This window comes from Ptychodera flava, chromosome 10, assembly GCF_041260155.1.
Source record: "Ptychodera flava strain L36383 chromosome 10, AS_Pfla_20210202, whole genome shotgun sequence".
Classification (NCBI taxonomy): domain Eukaryota; kingdom Metazoa; phylum Hemichordata; class Enteropneusta; family Ptychoderidae; genus Ptychodera; species Ptychodera flava.
Window position 1 is genome coordinate 30,228,941 of NC_091937.1, and position 19,252 is coordinate 30,248,192.

The 19,252-nt window shown below is 37.6% G+C and overlaps 2 protein-coding genes and 1 long non-coding RNA gene across 3 annotated transcripts in view; 2 read left to right on the top strand and 1 right to left on the bottom strand.

Moving 5' to 3' along the window:
• Positions 1 to 19,252, bottom strand: part of LOC139142465 (origin recognition complex subunit 3-like) — a 39,732-nt gene that overhangs the window by 2,803 nt on the left and 17,677 nt on the right. Inside the window, exons 10-15 of the mRNA XM_070712404.1 lie at positions 10,980 to 11,113; positions 10,288 to 10,351; positions 9,752 to 9,948; positions 9,045 to 9,184; positions 4,162 to 4,348; positions 315 to 456 (exon numbers count right to left, since the gene is read on the bottom strand). Of these exons, the coding sequence (XP_070568505.1) occupies positions 315 to 456; positions 4,162 to 4,348; positions 9,045 to 9,184; positions 9,752 to 9,948; positions 10,288 to 10,351; positions 10,980 to 11,113 (864 nt within the window). The remainder of the gene's footprint in view (positions 1 to 314; positions 457 to 4,161; positions 4,349 to 9,044; positions 9,185 to 9,751; positions 9,949 to 10,287; positions 10,352 to 10,979; positions 11,114 to 19,252) is intronic.
• Positions 6,470 to 7,196, top strand: LOC139142467 (uncharacterized). Its single transcript, XR_011554401.1, has 2 exons — positions 6,470 to 6,592; positions 7,003 to 7,196. It is a non-coding gene; the product is annotated as an uncharacterized lncRNA (long non-coding RNA).
• Positions 14,186 to 17,668, top strand: LOC139142466 (complement C1q tumor necrosis factor-related protein 3-like). The gene is made up of 2 exons (XM_070712405.1): positions 14,186 to 14,508; positions 16,886 to 17,668. Exons 1-2 carry the CDS (start codon positions 14,325 to 14,327, stop codon positions 17,635 to 17,637), a joined length of 936 nt encoding a protein of 311 aa, XP_070568506.1. The 5' UTR covers positions 14,186 to 14,324; the 3' UTR covers positions 17,638 to 17,668.

Genomic DNA, 19,252 nt, shown 5'->3' on the forward strand with positions numbered 1-19,252 from the left:
TATATCAGAGGAATGGTGTGCTTGAGACTCGGGCATGGTGTTGAGCCCTTGAACGAGGCACGTTACTTATACTTGCTTCATAGGGTAGTAAGTGATGGGTTAGCTCACCCTGTGATGTGGCTTTAGCCTGTTGGATATGATAGGATAGTAAATAAAGAAATCCAAAATTCACATCAAACACAAGCACAACACTGTATTATTACATTCAGAGATTAGACTTGTCAAAAATCATGCCCAGCAAAAATGGGCCCCCAGCATCATAATCACAAACATACATGCATGTTCACACATTATTAGACAACATGTAGACAAACCTGTAGATAGTAGTGAGGATTTGTCAATGCTGTCTGTATGGCAGCTCTGGGAGATGCATTGAGATGCCGTCTTACAGTAGACACTGACTCATAATAGAAAACCTCATACATCGGTAACGCACTGGGACTCCTCAGGTACTTTCTGAAACACCAAGAAAAAACGGCAATGTACCTTGCTTTTCAAGTAAACTACTGGCCAATATTGATATACTTTGTTTATATGCACGTTGACTGTGAGCTAATGTGTGACATACTGGCTATTTCACTATTAAAACACTTCTTTACACGATGAGCTTCAACGTAGCTACCTTGAAGTCACAAGAACAGATGACATGCTCTCTATGGAGAACCACATAAGCCATCTTTTCAATCTACCATTACCATAACAATATTCTTATGATTTCCAAAGCTAAAAATGTCTTTGAAAATCTTCTGATATAAAATGAAAAAGGAAATTGCGTAGCATCTTAACATTTTTTGCCCTATGACAACAACTATGAAAGCACTTGCATCAATGCAACAAAACCTATCACTCATCTCTTTCACATGTGTGGAAGAGTTGTGAAAATATGATCATGTAAAGCTAGAATGCGCCTCAGGGACAGATATTTAGACTCAAATTTTTATGATTTTTATTGTGATCTACCACATGTATGGGCTCATTTTAGAGCTTTTGGAATAAAAAATACTTTCACCATCCCAGTTTTTTTCAAAAATAAACAATTTCATATTTTTCCCATAGACTTAACACATGGACGGCAGCCAGTTTGAATTTCAAATATCGGTAAATATTAGGTAATTTGTTTCTCTGGTACAAAACTTTGCACGGTAACCTCCAGTTATTTACTATTGATTTGGTAAGAGAACAGTTGAAAGTTTCACTGAGGAAAGTTTAAGCAAAAGCTTGAGTCTCTCACTTTCGAGGCATATAAAATTCTTGGATCAGAAATATAAAGCTGTGACCTACATGTAAAGCTGTAAAGTGCTTTGTGCGCTCTGCTGTAAAATCACAAGTTCACCAAATTGTGCATTGTTAGGGACGATTCAGAATTTACTTCCAGGGGGGGGTGGAGGATTTTCAGGGGGGCCACCCATTTTTCCCAAGAAAATTTAGGGGGGGCCAGACAAAAATACCACAATCTTTTAGGGGGGGCCAAGGAAAAAAAACATCAATTCAATATTTGCCCAGAATTTCTGATCTCTACAAAAGAGAACCATAGACGCTACCTGGGTGACAGATAAACTCAACATGTTTAGTTAAACTCCTTTAGCTGCCAAATTCGGTAATATTCACAGTGGTTTGTTTTATGCATCTATAGCAGTATCTTGTTCTCCTCCCTGAAGCGTTATGAAATGTCCAGTATTTAGCATGTCAATACAAACCATACAGTGAACAGTCAGGGTTGTTTTTGTTGAAAAGAGATCTCAGATCAAGTCCAGACTAGAATTCATTTATCAACAATAACAATGGTCATTTATGTTCACACTGGTATGTTGCTAAATACAGCATTGGGTGTTCTATGTAGTGATAGAATAACAAACAAATGCTGATACACAGAGATGAACATTGAACAAATGCTAAAAATTACAGCAAATGTCTTTTTAAGGTTGGGTCTACCTTGTAGCTTGTAAAGCAGTTGAAAGTTGCATGATAAAGAAGTGTTAATTTATGCAAATGTATGCAAATCACCCGATTTCTTGGCTTCTTTTGCCTCCCAATTTCAAAATTTCCAAAGAATTTAACTCCACTCCGGCTGGGTCAAATTTTCTGAAATTTCACATTATGTTTTTTAAATGCTATATAACACAACAACTATCAATTGGTTTTGTTTGGCAATAAAGCTCTTACATTTTTAATAAGAGGCATTTTAATAAGAGTCATTTTAATTTTGCTGATCATGATTTTAATCAATTATTAGAGTGTCAGTCTTTAAACCCTACAATTTTAAAATGAGGATGGATAATGCCAAATAAAATAGTTGTTTTTTCTACATGAATACTCTCCTTTCAAGTGAAATATTACATTTCAGAAAATACTGTCTAGATTTTGACTATAAATTTTTATCATTAATACAAAAATTGAGGTTTTTTACCCCAAATATACACCCACTTCATCCTTTGAGTAAACTACTGCTACTGCTACTCTTCTTTTCTGCTCCTTTTTTCTATGTTTCATTCTCATCAATTTTACCCTTTCTAAATTTTTTAAATGTTCTACATAACTTTTTACAGTGCTTACATCTACTATAAACTTTTTGAAAATAAATTTATGGCCGTCTCATCTTCAAGGTGCTTTTCAGCGAATAGTTTTTTAATGTTGAAAATAAAAATATTATGTATTACTGTCAAAAATATATGGTGAAAAATTTACAAAAGGGTGATTTTCCAAAATCCTGTATGTGCATCCAGAAGATCATGTGGCACTGCGCCAATGCTATGGTGTCGGATTGTTGAAATATTGTGTACACAAGAAATTTGCTGTAGTCCAAGAAGTGATCTCAGTGTGTATGAGGCTAGGAGAAATGTGGATAGGCTTACACATTGTGTATTGATGCTAATACTTTGTGTCCCATTCATTCTGATATGTATAATCAAAGATTTCTCAGTGGCGGCTGGCAGAAAAGGCAAAAAAACAAATTAACATTTATTGTTTCGTGTCATCTGAAAACATGCGCATCATGACTATTTTAAAATTAAAGTTTGTTAAAAAAATTTGAAATATGCATGCTCTGTCAATTTTGAAAAATACTGCTGACAAAATGTGAATTTTGACTTGCACAGGGTTGTCTGCATTTTAATATGAACATTGGATTGTGAATGGAATGAGCAGAATAAAATGTGAATTCATGTTTTGGATAAGGTGTTTTGTCCAAGAAATGTTCTAAAATATTCCTCAGCATTGTTGCTTTCAGTGGCAGCTACTTGGTTTTATGATAACCAAATTAGAAAAAAAAGAGAAAATTAAAAACAAGTTGGCTTTCACCAATTTTAATTCCTAATGTTTAAAACTTTCACCGTGAGTCTGCAAATATTCAGCATCATCAAATGAAAATGTATGCTGAACGTGTGCATGTACATGTACATCTCACTTTCCAGAAATATCTGGATATCTGCAAATGATGTACCATTAAACTTCAAGATATATATCACTTTGCCAATTATCTGCTCCCTGATTTTCTGTTCACCATTTCTAACTGACATCTTTGCTTGTCTTTGTGTGCATCATATGTATCAGTGAGACATAACGAAAAAAGTATTCATATTTAGTAATTAACTTTCTTTAGAAATTTACAACCAGATATGTTTATTGCTACCTTTCCAAAAGTGTGCCACTTGCAGTCCCTGCAAATCATTCTTTTTATAGTCACATAACCCTGAAATGATTTGTTATATCATCGATTAATGTCCACTAGGCCCTACAGTTCCTGCAACTTGTTAGACTAGATATGTCTATAATGTACCGTATAAGCATGCATGTATATATTAGGGGGGGGGCCATGGAAAAAAACAGGAAAGATGAGGGGGGGCCATAGATTTTTTCTATAATTTACTAGGGGGGGCCATGGAAAAAATCACCGAGAAAATAGAAAATCCTCCACCCTCCCCCTGGAAGTAAATTCTGAATCGTCCCTGTACTTTCTGCAACACCTGCACATTACTGGGCCATCTACCTTGTGGTAGCAAACAACACTTGTCTAAGGGTGCCCTTTGTGATTATCAATACAGACATACCCCCTAGGATTGTGTTGAATTGTACTACAACACAGCACAGGCCCAGTGCTCTACAGTGTTATCCATTGATAAATTGTAGCTTGAAAGTCCTTTGAAGTCAGGATTGTAAATTTACCCAAACACTTCTTCCAGATATGCCAGCGTCTTGGTTCTCAACACTTCATATTTTGACGGCATTTTCTTTTTCTTGGCTGACTCTCTCAACTGTTGTTGCAGCTGATACAGCTTGGTTGCGCCTGGTTTGGGTGTTGTGCTAGGCTCATTTCTTTCCTCCTCTTTGATTTCAGCTGGTTCATGGAGATCTGTCAGCAAGATACAACGTTGTGTCTGATTTTTGCTTGGTTGCCTTGACTACAAGGAAGAACTATCAAATGTGTTTTTTATGTTAGGTGTAGACTCTATATTCAAGAAACCTTTAGGTATATAATCTCATGAATTATCGATTATGCACAAAATTTTATCATATAATATCAAGTAGTTATCAATTACATATAAAAATTGTAATCATATAATTTCATGTAATTATCAATTATGCCCAAAATCTAATTGTATAATATCACGTATTTGTCGATTATGGACAAAACTTAATCGTATCCTCTCATGTAATTATCATTCATGCACAAAATATGATAACATACAGTCACGTATCTATCAATTGTGAACAAGACTACAACCTGTCTCCCAGAAGTCTCATGTTAGACCATTATATTACTGCACTATATGAAAGGAACAAAGCCATCGGGGCATCTGAGAGGCACGGCTGGTTGCCAGTTGGTTTTCTTTTCATTTATCTGTAACACTTAACCCTTTCACCACCATGGTTTGGCCCAAACCCACTGTTGTTAATGGTGACTGCCCTTGCCAAAGATATCATCTTGTGCCATGCTTGTACAACTTTGCGACAAACTTCACACAAGTTTTAAAGGCAAGACCTTAACTTGTTTCAAGGTTTGACAAGGTTGTAAGACATCACAGTGAAAACTTACAATCTTGTACCATGCTTGTGATAATTAAATTGCAAGGTTTGTAACTTCAAGTTTGTCACAAGCACTTCACAAGCACTTCAGTCAAGCCAGGTTATTGCTGCAAATATGCAGCAACACATGATTGACAGATTGCCCACTATTTCATTACCAGGGAGTATAGTGTGTACCATTGCACTTCGTGACCTGTCATATGCAAGCAACACAAAATTGACTTTCATTTGTATTTTATATTCATTTATTTTCGTAACAGACAATCCTCTGTTAAAATAATAATAACTGGTATATAATTGATACTTCAGTTAAGCTGGCAAACTCGGCAACATTTAAGAGCGCATCTATAGTATGCCGTAGTGACATTAATAATAGTACCCTTTGACAATCCGATTGGGTAAATCATGGTTGGATCGACAACTGAATTTTTTGGAAAACAAATTTTAAAACAGGGACTTGTCTGTCTTGCAAGTTACACCTTGTATGTTCTACGAATGATACCAAAATGCAAGCAGTTTCGAACGAAATGTGCGTCTGTTACGGAACACGTCGTGAACTTTTGTATACTGCAAATCTGTACCTTAAAATATCGACTGATGAGAACTTTTCATTGTAGAAACAGACAAGTAAATGTCAATGCATTCAATGTTTGGTATAAGCAAGGACCCGCTACTCCTCCAAGCAGAGTAGTGGCTGTGCTCGCTCGAAGCTAGCTAAATATCACATCAGTAGGCCTATGCCATGGTACGTACATTCAGTCCCTCTAGGCTCTATCCACAGTGTGTGTCCCATCGATGTCGCTAACAAAATCTCGCCTTCTGATGACATGAATTGAGGTAAAAGGCTTTTGTCCATGTGTTCAGCGTTAGAATTATATTGCCGAGCACAAATTTGAGGTTTAGGATTACACTCCATCCCCGAGCCGCTGTACGCAAATCAAATGCGCTACTTGCAACGTCAAACACGTCCTGTGTATCCAGCGACGAGGAGCCTAGCCGACATGTTTACACTCTGAGGTCACGGTTCATCAAGTTCAGTTCGCGCATTGATATTGATTCTTCGTGCTGAAAGAATTTGTACTCTCTTTTTAGTCTTTCTGTGGTAAAAATAACCATTTTCATTAAACTAATAAATTAAATGCTATATTAAGTATGATATATAACGGATTGGTGCAGATGTAGAGTCAATTCCAGCGTTTAAAATCGGAACTACATTATCAATCGCGTAATGATATATAGATATCACTTCCGTTAACGTCATCAGGCTTGATCGGCGCGAAGTTAGATTTTGGTACCATCGGCTGTGTACTTGTGATCAGGGAGTTATCTAGTGGACAATTTCGTGATCTTTCTATGGAATCGCCAGCCAAATGATATCACAGTGTTGGAAAAACGTGTATAAAGTACCAGGGACAGACGGAGTTCTAATTTTGTGAATGCGAAAAAGCAGTAAAGATGCTGACTATATTTGTATGTACAGCCACGGTCGTCGTGGAGGGACCGTGGTACAGCACGGAGACGGGAGACCTGCAACCGAAAATCTTCCAGCGTCTGCGAGCCGTTCACAAATGTAAGTCAATGTACCGTCCGTCTGTACATCGCTATTATGTTCTGTAATCCTTGTATTCCTATGTTTACCTACAGATAAATTTTCGTTGAGAACTGATTCATACTGAATTCACTTTCGTTTCACAACAGTTACAGTAACCATGGAGGTGGTACTACCTCCATGCAGTAACTAAGTGCTGAGATTTTTGCAGATTGTCGCCGTCGTGTATGTAAACAACATACGGCGAGTTGTCCGTTGTCGGACATTAAATCATTAAACGATCGTGAATATTTATGCATTTTTCTGCATCAATTTTTCAACTTGACTCTGTCTCATTTTCAAATAATTATTGATTTCTTTCATGAAATTTACAATGTTTGGTCAAACGGTAAAAGACTTACACTCTTCCCTGAACGATTTGTATTTTTCAGAATGCATTGCTGGTTCTCTTATTGAAGCCTAAAAGGGATAAGAAATTCAGAGAACAGAAAGCCAAATCGCAGCCTTTGACAGTAATGTAAATATAATGAAACTTCTCAAGCCAAAAGAAAATATCTTGAAGACACTTATGTGGCATGAAATGAACATGGCATATAAAATAAATTGTACCACAATTTGAATTTAACCTTTTATTTCTCTGTTGTCTTTTTATTAAATAATAACTATTTGCGCTGACCATTGTTTCTCGTGAAACTGGTATTTCAGAGCTTAGTTGGATAAAATACATCTTGTGCTGTCCACAGTCTGTCTTAAGATTTGTCAGGTTTTCATTGGCCATGTCTACAAGTGATTTTACAACTGTGTGTACACATCTGAGCTGAACTTATTATATTTTTGGAGAAGATAAAAATTTTGAAACTTGTGGTACAATAAAAGAATTGTGTCGCTTCTTTGGTTTTCAATATGTATTCAGTTTTCTTACTATTACTGATCCAGAGCTGACTGTTGTGGAATTATACCAACTTTTGAAGGCAATTTTGCATGTGTAATTTGCAGCAAATTTGCAGTAACATGGAAAATAATGTGCTGTATGGAGTTTGCGGCAAATTTTCAGAAACATTAAAATTAATTTGGCGGAAGTTGCTCTGCAAGGATTGTGCCGCAAATTTGCTGCAAAGAGTGTGCAGCAACATTGCAGCAGGGAGTTTGCTGCATATTTGCAGCAAGTTCACAAGAAACCTAATTTGCATCTGAAAAATGAATCGCTGGCTTATTTGCAGAAAAAAGTTTGCTGCAAATTTACTGCAAAGCTTGCGGCAAATTTGCAGTAATAGTTTGCGAGAGGCCTAAAATTTTGGTAAGGGTAATTGAAATTGAGATGATGATCTGTTGATGTAAGAGGTAAGTTTTAAGTCCAACGATGTACTTTGGATTTTGGGTAGGGTAGTTCAAATAGAGGTTTGGTGATGAGAGCCATATTCCAGCCATAATTGAGGACATACTTTGTGTACACATACTCTCTAGCATGTTGTTGTCTCATTCTTGATTGCCAAACCTACACTCGTAACACATACAATATTGGTTCTTTTAATAAATAATGAAGTCACTGTGTTATCAAATCAGTCAAATCTGGTTAATATCCTGCAAATGTGGCACTGAGTGCCTGTGGCATGATGACCCCAACTGGGCTCAATATAGTTGCCTATGGCAACGGGCAGCAATAATGCTGGCAACGAAGCAAAGGCTTATGGGTAATATACAACCTTGATACAACCTTTGATAGATGAATATACCAGCAGACACACATAGTGTTCCACAACCTTGTTAAAAGCTTGTAATTCTCAACCTTCCACTTTCCTGAACCTTTTGAATTGTTACAAGCTTGTAAGATTCAAACTTGTCCCACGCTTGTGTAAGTTTCATGTCAAGCATGTTGACAAGCTTGTTAACACGGATGTGACAAGGTGGAGAGTCATATGGTCTGTACACTTGTCACAAAGTTGAAAACATAACTTGCTAAAGTTTGTTACAAGCAGGTAACTTTGTAAGGGTGTGGACCTGTTTACAGGGAATCGGGGTTGAACAAGTTAAGTTCTGCTACAAAGCAATATCAGGATACTGTACAACAGACAACTTCTGCCTTCATCACTGAGTATTAGTATTCTACCCCTCCCCCCTACCCCACCACCCACCCCCATTTCTCACTGTAGAGGTCCTGCTTTGCTGAGGAAACAAAAGGACGCACAAAAAGGCCAGGCCTAACCCTTGTGGTGAAAGGGTCCCAAGGATAGGTAGTGTGATATTTGTTCCTCTAAGTGTTCACCCCTATTTCGCTGTACTCAAGTTAACACACATCGGTGATACTCAAGTGGGCTTGGGCTGAACCATTGTGCTGAATGGGTAAGTGAAGGAACAAAGTTTGCAAACAAGAATGGAGAGAAAACAATGTCACTCAAAATCAAATTCTACTTCTTTCAAGGGATTTGCGTACTTATGTTGGTTGGTTCTGTAGAAAAAGAAATACTGAACTTACCATCAAGACTATTAAACTGTGCAACAAAAGTGTCTAGTTGTAATGTTATTTCATCAAATTCATCATTTTCAAAATCTTTCTCCTCTATGTAGCTGGTGATCTTGATCAACAGTGTGACCAACTCATCTCGGGCCATAAGGCTGAAACAGAATTCAAGTATTTTCATGAAAGGTTGATAAATCTGCAATCTGAGATACAACAATTTCAGGAAGGAGGTATTGCTAATGCAAGGCTTTCATTAAAGAAATGTTGATATAAATATGAAAGAGTACACATAAGGATAGATAAAATAAAGGAAAGTTTACTGGATGATTTATTGGAGCTTGGAATATGAATAGGAGACCCTAGTGTATGAAAGACGCCAATATTGTGACTGTGTATGCCTATAATATTCAGCTGAAATCATATCTGAGTTCAAGGCCATAATTCAAGAACTTGGGTAACATATCAATTTGTATGAATACATTAGAAGAGGCGGTGTGTGGTGTTGTTTTATGCCAATCAAGTGAAAGCAGAGACAATTTATTTTGTCTGAATTTAATATGTCACACATAAACAACAAAACACAGGTGTTGTCGCTCTTAGACTGTGCTGCAAAATCCTACACTTTGATGCCTGACAACATCCAGCAAAGAAACCTCACAAAGAAAGCAGTGAATGTGTAATTGTACAAGTTGTCAAAGTCTGTACAAACGTCATCTGCTTACCTCAGCAGTTTCTTGGCCTCCTGGTAATTATCACTCTGTACTATGTCTCCTTGGAGACACATTGCATACAACTCCCTGATCCGTTTGCCCATTGGATGACCAGGCAGTTCAAAGGTTAATATATGCATGCAATGCATTATGGGATGGAAGTCGGCATGGTACGACCACAACTGCTCTATCATCTGTTGCAAGACTCCCTGGAAACCAGGAAAGACAATATGGTTTCTATAAACACACACGAGTGATTACTGTCAGGAGACTTACAAGTTTCCAAGAACCACATGTGGTTGACGGTTGTCCATGTGTTGACAGACAGGTCACTTCTGGTCATGCTATGCACTTAGGAAAGCACAACCCAGATTTGAGCGGCTGTAAAGTGTAACGTTTTCGTATCTCATACACTCTAAATTCTCAAACCGCACAAGGATTGATTTTCACCTCTTTTCCAGAAAGACCACACAGATGGATGGGATGCTAAACCGGATTTGAAGCAACTGTGGTATTATGACAATCCCACAATGATATGCCTACCGTACCTTGAAGTGTTTATCATCCAACAGCAGTGCCTTCTGTTCTTGGGGTTTCTGTTTTTCTACGTATCTGCAGTGAGGGGGGGGGGTTGAGGGGAGGGGAGAGTAAGACATAATAGTACAGATCAGGACCAAGAAAGCTACGACATTTCTTGAAATACACTGCACATTTGTTTCATTTTCGCTCAAGCGTTCCAACAAGAAGCCGAAGAGAGGATACTATTTTGTGAACAATCACTTTACTATTAGTGTACTGGTCTGTAACTATGGCCTCGATCACTTATCTTCACCCAAAGTGAAGCTATCGGTCATACCTGGTAATTAGTCAAATCAAACAGATTAGTCTATCATTAGCATTGCACCTGTATACGGAAACATCGGCTGTGATGTTCTGCACTGCCACGTTTTAAGTGGCGTAAAAGAAATGTTGCTAAATGGTGCAGCTTGCGAATGGTTGTCGGGACTCACTTGGTCAAGTCATGATCAATGCCCTTGAACCCTTCCGCCATAATGGTTTAGTCAGAACCCATTGTTATCGATGGTGACTGTAAACATGTTTACAGGAACTGAGGGAGGGGATCAGTTTTAACCCTTTCACCCCAGTTCCCTGTATACAGGTCCAACTTTACCATAGAAAACAATGGATTTGGGACAAACCATGGTGGTGAAAGGGTTAAAGGATACAATTTATAGCCTACCTTCTGAATGACTGTAGCCTTCGGAATTGATCAAGAGCTTTGCTATCAAAAGTTTTTATCCGCTCTACTGCATCGCTGAGCTGACAACAGAGAACTGTCGCTGGTTGCTCAAAAAAATGGTCCATCATTGCAAACTGTGAAATCAAATAAAATGAGTCAAAAACCATAAATTCAATCTTGTCAATAAAAATTATATTTATCATATACCGAAATAAATAAGCACTTTTATTCCCAGACATGCAGCAAAAGTCTGGGAACAAATGAGTCATCAATTTATGTATAAAACTGTTTACACTGAATACTTGACAAGTATCACAAAAGGGAGGTTTAATGGCAGACTATGACCTTGACACTAACTTTATTATTTGAAGTGCATAAATATTTCTGTGTGGCTTTCATGGACCACTATACTTTACACCCTGGAACACATCCAGATATACCGTACCTATGCAGCGATAGGAGCTGGGAGTGCTGAAATGGCATCTGTTGTGCAGATGTAGGAAGTAGGAAAATACTGAAATCATGGACTCTCTGATACAGTAACCTATACCTTCCATCTTTCATCTGGGTCACTTTACCGGCCGCAAAGCTTGGGTCGACTGCTTTACAAATGTAGTAAAAGTGACCGGAGAGCAATTTTGAAAATCACTGAAAAACCCAGCCAGTCCAGCAAACCGATTATTCCTGATCATGTATTCACCCATTAATTGGTTTCTATATTTTTTGATCTTCTGATGGTAAATTAACCCTTTGAGGGCTGTAATTTTTCCCACCAAAATTTTAGTGTAACATTTTACCAATTATTATGAATTTTTCTGTAATTGTTTTGATAATTTTGGACCAAATGGACATTGTGTTTTGTTGGCTACAGTTTTTTTATAAAATTTTGGCAAAACTCTGAAAAAAATTGGCTGGAGTATATTTTAAAAAGGCCACAAAAATTGACTTTGGCACTCAAGACATCAAGATTGAGCACTACAAATGCTAACAACAGAAAACAGGGGGAGATAAGAGTTATACACCCTCTCTGTCTCTTCCCTTCGCCCTTCCCCAATTACAGAAATTTCCTTGATATTTCCTTTGATGAGTCACTTTGGAAACATTACATACATAGCTTGTGTTCCAATCTGTAAGATACCCTCTGCAGTATGGATAGGTACTGTGTGATATTACACACTGCTTTTTCGGTTGCATTCTACCAATCAAATACTTTAAGTTTAGTATCAAGTCTGTTCATTCAGGGCTCTGCACATTTGAAGTTTTCCTGTTTTTGCAGTCCCAAATTAGGTCTGTCAATCAAACTGCTTTGAAGGACTCCTTAACCAGTCAAAGTTTCACGCACTTCTCTTATGATTTCTTTTTTCCTCTGTGGAATATCACAACCCTTGACATTTCACATTTCACTTTGCAGGGAAATTAGCAGACTCCCTTTCCGCGTCATGGTTTGGCCCAGAAAGCGATTGTTACCAATGGTAACGATGGACCTATTTACTGGGACTTAGGGGTGATCAGGTTATCCATTATCAAGTAAAGCAGTACAGTTATCTCCTTGCTGGAACACTTATCACAGCATGACAGGTGAAAGGCATGTTCAAAACTAGAAAATTCTGAACACCATGGTCTGATCCGTGGGACACTTCACCTTGACCCGATATCTCCAAGTTCAGGGAGGTCAAAGTAAAATAGCCTAGTTGACAAAGATGTTGAAGCATACACTCTTCTTTCTGTGGGGGAAAAAACAGACGTTTTCTATCTGTACACCATGACAGTCTGAGAAAGTACTTTAGCTGACAAAAGTATCTAGGTCACTTAGGGTTGCTTTAAAAAGTACAAAAACACAGTTTATGTCGCCTTTGTATATTTCTACAGATTCTATCCTTCATTGTATATATTTTCACTCTGTTCTTACAAGCTGTATACATTTCATTACGCCAGATACAATATTTGATTTTGAAGCACAGCATGTTGGTATTGATCTGTTCATCTCTCCCCTCCCCCATCCCCCCACTCCCTGTGAAGAGATCTACAGCCGCCGTAAATACGAATGGATTCGGGCGAAAGTATAGTGTTGAAAGGGTTAATTTGTACAAAGTACAAGCGCATAGGGGAGTATTTTTCAAGTATGCAAATCGAACAATGATGACTGATTATCAATGGTGAATATTCATGACTTGAAAGTGATGTATGCTCTAAAACTCATAATTTATCAACACATATAACATTAGCCAGCAATAAGTGTCTAAAATACACTTGCAGGTCTTCAATAAAGTTTCACAAATACTACTTGAACATTAATTATTTATCAATACATTTTAGGTACCAGGATGTTCCAATGCAAGCAGGATATATACATCCCTCTTAAAACAATGAAATCCGTGTCAGTCAACAGATGTGAGACCCATGCAGTGTATATTTTTTCTACAAGTGCAGATATTTGGAAACCAGAGGTGCATAAAGGTTTGAATGATGACTGCACACACACACACAGCAATTGGAAGGATTTTTTTGTCTTCTAAAAATAAACTTGGCCTAAAAAATTGAAATTAAAACTAAAATTCTTGTATTATTCTGTGACAGCAATTTTTGACAGGTTGCTTTTTTGATTTTTGCTATTTATTGTCACACTGTCAGATAGGTTGGCAGTCCCCCTGACATACAAGTTCATATCATATTATAGAAATTGCCTGAAAGTGTTGACAAGAATTACACAATATCTACCATATTCACCTCATTCAGAATGTAGGAATTCAACTTGCATGCGATTTTTTTCAAGGAGCAAACATAAAGGAAATCCCCTGATGCAAAAGATGAAACTTTCACTGGAAACAACTTTCTACTGGATACAAGTTGTGAAACTTCATAAAGAAGTCTTTGAGTGAAGACCTGCTGTTTCATCAACTCATAACAAATGAGTTGGGCAGCCCCATTGTTTTCAATGGATGTGGTCTGACCTGAACCAAGGTCAAGGGGGGTGGAGCAAAGAAACTACCAGAGAAGCTGTGATTTGTTTATAATCTCGTAACATCAATAAATGTTGATGGCGGGCTTGTTTTTGGCGTACAGTGTTAATATAAGCATTTAGAACTGGTCCTTTTCCTGTTTGAATTCTACAGAGACCAGAATTGTTATTTTCGACACAGCATAAGAATGAAAGAAACAAGCTGCAACACTCAGAAGAGAGAGAGGTCCCCGACTGACACGGCTAAACACAGAGAGTGTTCGGACCAGACCAAGTCAAGCACCCATCTGCAGTCTCTCCTGCTTAGAACCAATCCTTTGCTGTACATTGCACAGAACTCTTTCAATCTTCACCAATATTAAATAGACCGGTACAATTTTCCAGCCATGAAGATCGGTGGCAGCTATTGCCTACTTTTGCTGTACGTTCAGTTTTGCCTGCTGGCTGCCATGTGCAAGTTCTGCTCGGCAGAAGGTCCTGGAGAGAACAACAAAGTTGCACCCCAGCCGTGTGAGAAGATGATGTGTTCTGGATGTCGTGATGGCATTCCAGGTATCCCTGGAGCCCCAGGTAAGGGAAATTCCTTGTATTTTACTCAAATCTGCAACACTGATCGTGACTTTTTTGCACAGCGTAAGTACTGGTTGAGCCTTGGGCACCAGTGGAAGTTGGCCATTTTCCCAACAACTCGGTAGATCTTCAGGAAAGTTTTCCTTAGCTGATCAATTAATCCTTTTGAGAGCTATAACTGATCCCCCCTAAATTTTTGTGCAACATTTTACGAATTCTTATGATTTTTTTCTGCATTTTATGATAATTTTAGACCAAATGAACACAATTTTTATTGGGGTTACAGTTCAGATCAAAATTTTGGGAAAAATCTGAAAAAAGTTGTCCAGATGTTAAAACAATTGTATGCCTTATATTTTACAAGGGCGACGAAAATGGACTTCGGTACTCAAAGGGTTAAAGAGAATCCTATATTTTCCGAGGGGCTAAGGGTCTATCTCTTGCAGAGAGGAGAATATCAGAGTTCCAAAGTGCATGCTATAGGGACAAATGTAGAATAAAATTTAGAAGACTGTGAGTAAACTGGTATTCAGTTTCATTGTATCCAGTAAATAATGTGCACTACAAATCTTGCAATACCTGGTTCTTGTGAAGTGAATGCAACCCTCTTGGGAGAAAAGATAACCCTAAGGCTGAGTATTTACAACCATGGTTTGGTCCAAACTCACTGTTATCAATGGTGATTGTGGACCTGTTTACTGGGAATCAGGGGTGATCTGGTTAATTAAACTTGTTCAAATGTTCTGATTTGAGAACTGTTTTCATATTTAAAGGGACAAAGTCAGCCATTTTCATGAATTTTGTTTGATGCAAGATACTACTTATATTGTTTGACATGTTGAAATATACTGAATAAATGGGTGACCATGCATATATTCGACCCCAGTTTTAGACACATTAAATGAAATATGGCAAAAATGAATTAATGGTCATGACCATTAATTCATTTTCGCCATAGTTTCATGCATCGTGTATAAAACAGGGATCCAATATATGCATGGTCACTCATTCATTCAGTATATTTCAACATGTCAAACAATATAAGTAGTATCTCGTATCAAACAAAATTCATGAAAAACGGCTGACTTTGTCCCTTTAAAGTCATATGTATGTACAAGTCTGGCATTAACCGATGAATGGTTGGCAACCAAGGATCATACTTGCCCATGAACATGCTGATCTACACTGTGTAATGCTAACAGATGGACCTCAAACTTCAACAACTTTACATGACTTTTATTCATACACATGTATTTGACAGCATTTGAATTCTCCACACATCACCGAAAACCAGAATTTTGGACAAAGCTGTATGTTACCATTACATGCAAAAGTGTGCAATATTCAATTTTTTGAAAAGCAAACTGAAGTCTTGCAATGCATTCTAAGGACTTTAAGGACTTTTGTGCAAGACACTGACCCTCTAAGCACTGTAATTTTTTCCCAACAAAATTGTAGAGCAACATTTTACCAATTTATATGAATTTTTCTGTAATTTTTTTGATAATTTTGGACCAAATGGACATCACATTTCATTGGATACAGTTTTTTATCAAAATTTTGGCAGAAATCTGAAAAAAATGGACTGGGGTAGATTTTATAAAGGCGACAAAAATTGACTTCGGTGCTCAAACAGTTGAGCTGACTGAAACGTTTGAAGATTAAAGTTTCACATCACATTCATTCATACAGTGGCATATTTGAGCTCTACTTGCAAAATAACACGAAATACACAAAAAATCAGCTTTTGTCATTTCCAAAAAGAATCTTAGTACCGATTTTGATTCAAATTTGATCACCTACTGTAAAAAGCCTTTCAATTTGACCAGAAAAAAATAATTACGATTTTATATTGTTAAAGTATTAGAAAATTAACAAAGCAAAAATAATTTTAGTGGTCGAATTACTAGGGATTTCAACTTTTTTGACAGTTCATAAGTGATATGCTTACCATCTTGGATGATTGAAACATATAAAGGTGACTTCCCTGAAGTCGCGACTCAGACATTCTGTGCTGTACATTGTGTGATTCTGTGTATTTTATCGAAACTAAAATGTTCAAAACAGCTTGTCATGATTGGTTGTTGGATTTTTAGAGATTAAGGAAGTCCTAATTCCCTTTAGTGGTCAAACTGATAAGGGTAAAATAAAATTATGTTTTGAGCAAAAACAGGGTGGTCAAATTAATAGAGTGGTCGAATTAATAGGGTTTTTACGGTAATCCCAAGATTTTGCACCAACAGACAGGCAGAAGCACAGACAGACACTAAGACACAAGGTAGGACACAAGTTCAAGTGCATTCATCTGTGAACTTAACATGAAGTGCATCAGGCACGATATCAATTCTATTATTTTTTTCAAATTTGCCATTCTCAGGGATTCCGGGAAACAACGGCTTTCCAGGTTCCACACCTCCAAAGGGTGAAATGGGAGCCACTGGACCAAAAGGCGACAAGGGTGAGCAAGGTCCCGTGGGTGTCCCTGGTGAACGGGGACAGCAAGGTGAAAAGGGTGCCGTGGGTCCATCATCAGTCGGACAACGTGGCCAGAAGGGAGAGATGGGGTTTCCCGGCCCTGTTGGAGAAATGGGCCGGGTTGGACCACGAGGGCCTGTCGGCGAACCAGGAGAGAGAGGAGAGAAAGGGGAGACAGGACAAAAAGGTGAACCCGGAATACTGGAAAAAGTACAGCAACCAATGAAAGTGGCTTTTTCAGCCGCGCGAAGGAAGGTCTTGGATAATGACAACTCATACGGGATAAACGTCACTTACGACCGGGTGTATTCAAATCACGGAGACGGTTTAGACCACTTGACGGGCGTATTCACAAGCCCAGTAGACGGAGCTTATCTGTTCATCTATTCCGGCATGAAAAGTCTCGATAAGGAGCTGCACATGTGCTTGAAGAAGAACGGCCAGACTAAGCCGTGCATTCACTCCAGGCATTCCGAGGGTGGAAAGCATGGATCCAGCTCCAACAGCGTGATCCTCGATTTGGTGAAAAACGACAAAGTCTGGCTCCAACTCTCTGACTATTCTTCCATTCTGGAAAGCAATCATGACTTCACTACCTTTACCGGAACTTTACTGTTTCAAAATATTGTCTTAACTTCCTCTTTGGAAAACTAGAACCTATCCATCTGTAACTTTCGTAATTTTTTTGTTTGGGTTTTTTTATTTTTAGTGTCATAATGCAGTAACTAGACTTTTGTGACTCTCTACAGCATATTAAAACATCCAGTAGTTGGCTTGTCAGGAAAAACTGTGCATGTGTAACACAGTGACTGTAATTGTTAATATGGGAATTTGCATCTCCATTGAAATTAATCTGTCAGTGATATCACGGCACAAAACAATTCTACAGGATGTGTTTGGCAAGCCAAATACTGTGGATTTCAATATGTGCTGATGGGAATACAGTCCGAGACACTATAGGTGGTATGAGGAACAACACGGTAATACAGGAAATTTTAAGGTAGAATGCGCCTTGGGGATATATATTCAGACTCTCAAACTTTAACAATATTCTTCTGGTCTACCACTTGTGGGGGTTTATTTTGAAGCTCATGAAGTAGAATCAGTTTTTGTTGGCTTATTTTTGTGAAAATCAAATATTTTCCCCTAAAGAGTTAGCACCGGGGTGGCAGCCATTTTGAATACCAAGTTTCGGTAAACATTACGTCATTGTTTCTCTTGTACACAGTTTTGTGATGTGACCCCTGATTTTTATTTTCCATTTTGAAAGGAAATGGTTTAAAGTTTCCTTGTGTAAAATTTCAGCAAAAGTTTTAAGTCTTTAAATTTTGAGGCTCATACTACCTTAACAGGAGTTACGGTTGCTGCAGTTCATAAAAAAGACAAAAGAAATTAGAGTTTGAGTGAACAAAACAGCACTATGTACATATATGCTGCTTTCTTGAAAGTTACAGATGCATAAGAAACATTAGAGGGGTATGTACGTTGTCACTTGAGCACAACGGTTGATAAAACCCTGTTAGTTTTTATTTGCATGCAGAAGTTGAAATTTTACATTGTTACCGCAGTATGAAAATCTATGGATATTATAATGGGTGGTTTCAATTTCACGGAACAATGTATTGTAGGACAGTGATGGAAAACACTTCGAATCATATATATAGTTCATTTTAACACACTTAAGTAACATGAACATTTATTTCAAAGTATGTGACATATAAATGCACTTTTATTATTCACTTTTTGCCAACATGTTTATTAGTCTGAGAGTGCTTATTATACTATCAGTATATTGGTATGCATGAAAACATTTACACAAAATTTATCGATAACTATATTATTCCACATTTTTTACAAGTAGAAATTTGTTAGTTGGTCGCCAGATAAGTGTATACACCTAAATATCAAACATTTGTTTTTTTCATCTCTCTCTCTCTCTCTCTCTCTATCAGTGTATACACCTAAATATCAACATTTGTTTTTTTCATCTCTCTCTCTCTCTCTCTCTCTCTCTCTCTCTCTCTCCACACACTCTCTACAGGTGAATGAGCACCTGCATTGTGTGACAATGATGTGGTCTATTTCAGAACATAGGCTACACATGTATAATCTTCCATGATTGTCAAGATCAACTTTCAAATGTTGCTGAACTTCCTTTATTACAGCCTGTTTCAGTGTTTGAAAAGTAAAAAAGATTGGAGAGCCATTCTCAACTTCTGTCAAAATATTAATGTTTTCCAAGGAAAGTAATAAACAGAGTTGTGTAAGA

Excerpts from the sequence above, each read along its gene's own strand:
- LOC139142466 (XM_070712405.1), top strand. The coding sequence starts at position 14,325 with ATGAAGATCGGTGGCAGCTATTGCCTACTTTTGCTGTACGTTCAGTTT. Across the intron at positions 14,509-16,885 it reads AGGTATCCCTGGAGCCCCAG|GGATTCCGGGAAACAACGGC; the intron begins GTAAGGGAAATT and ends TGCCATTCTCAG.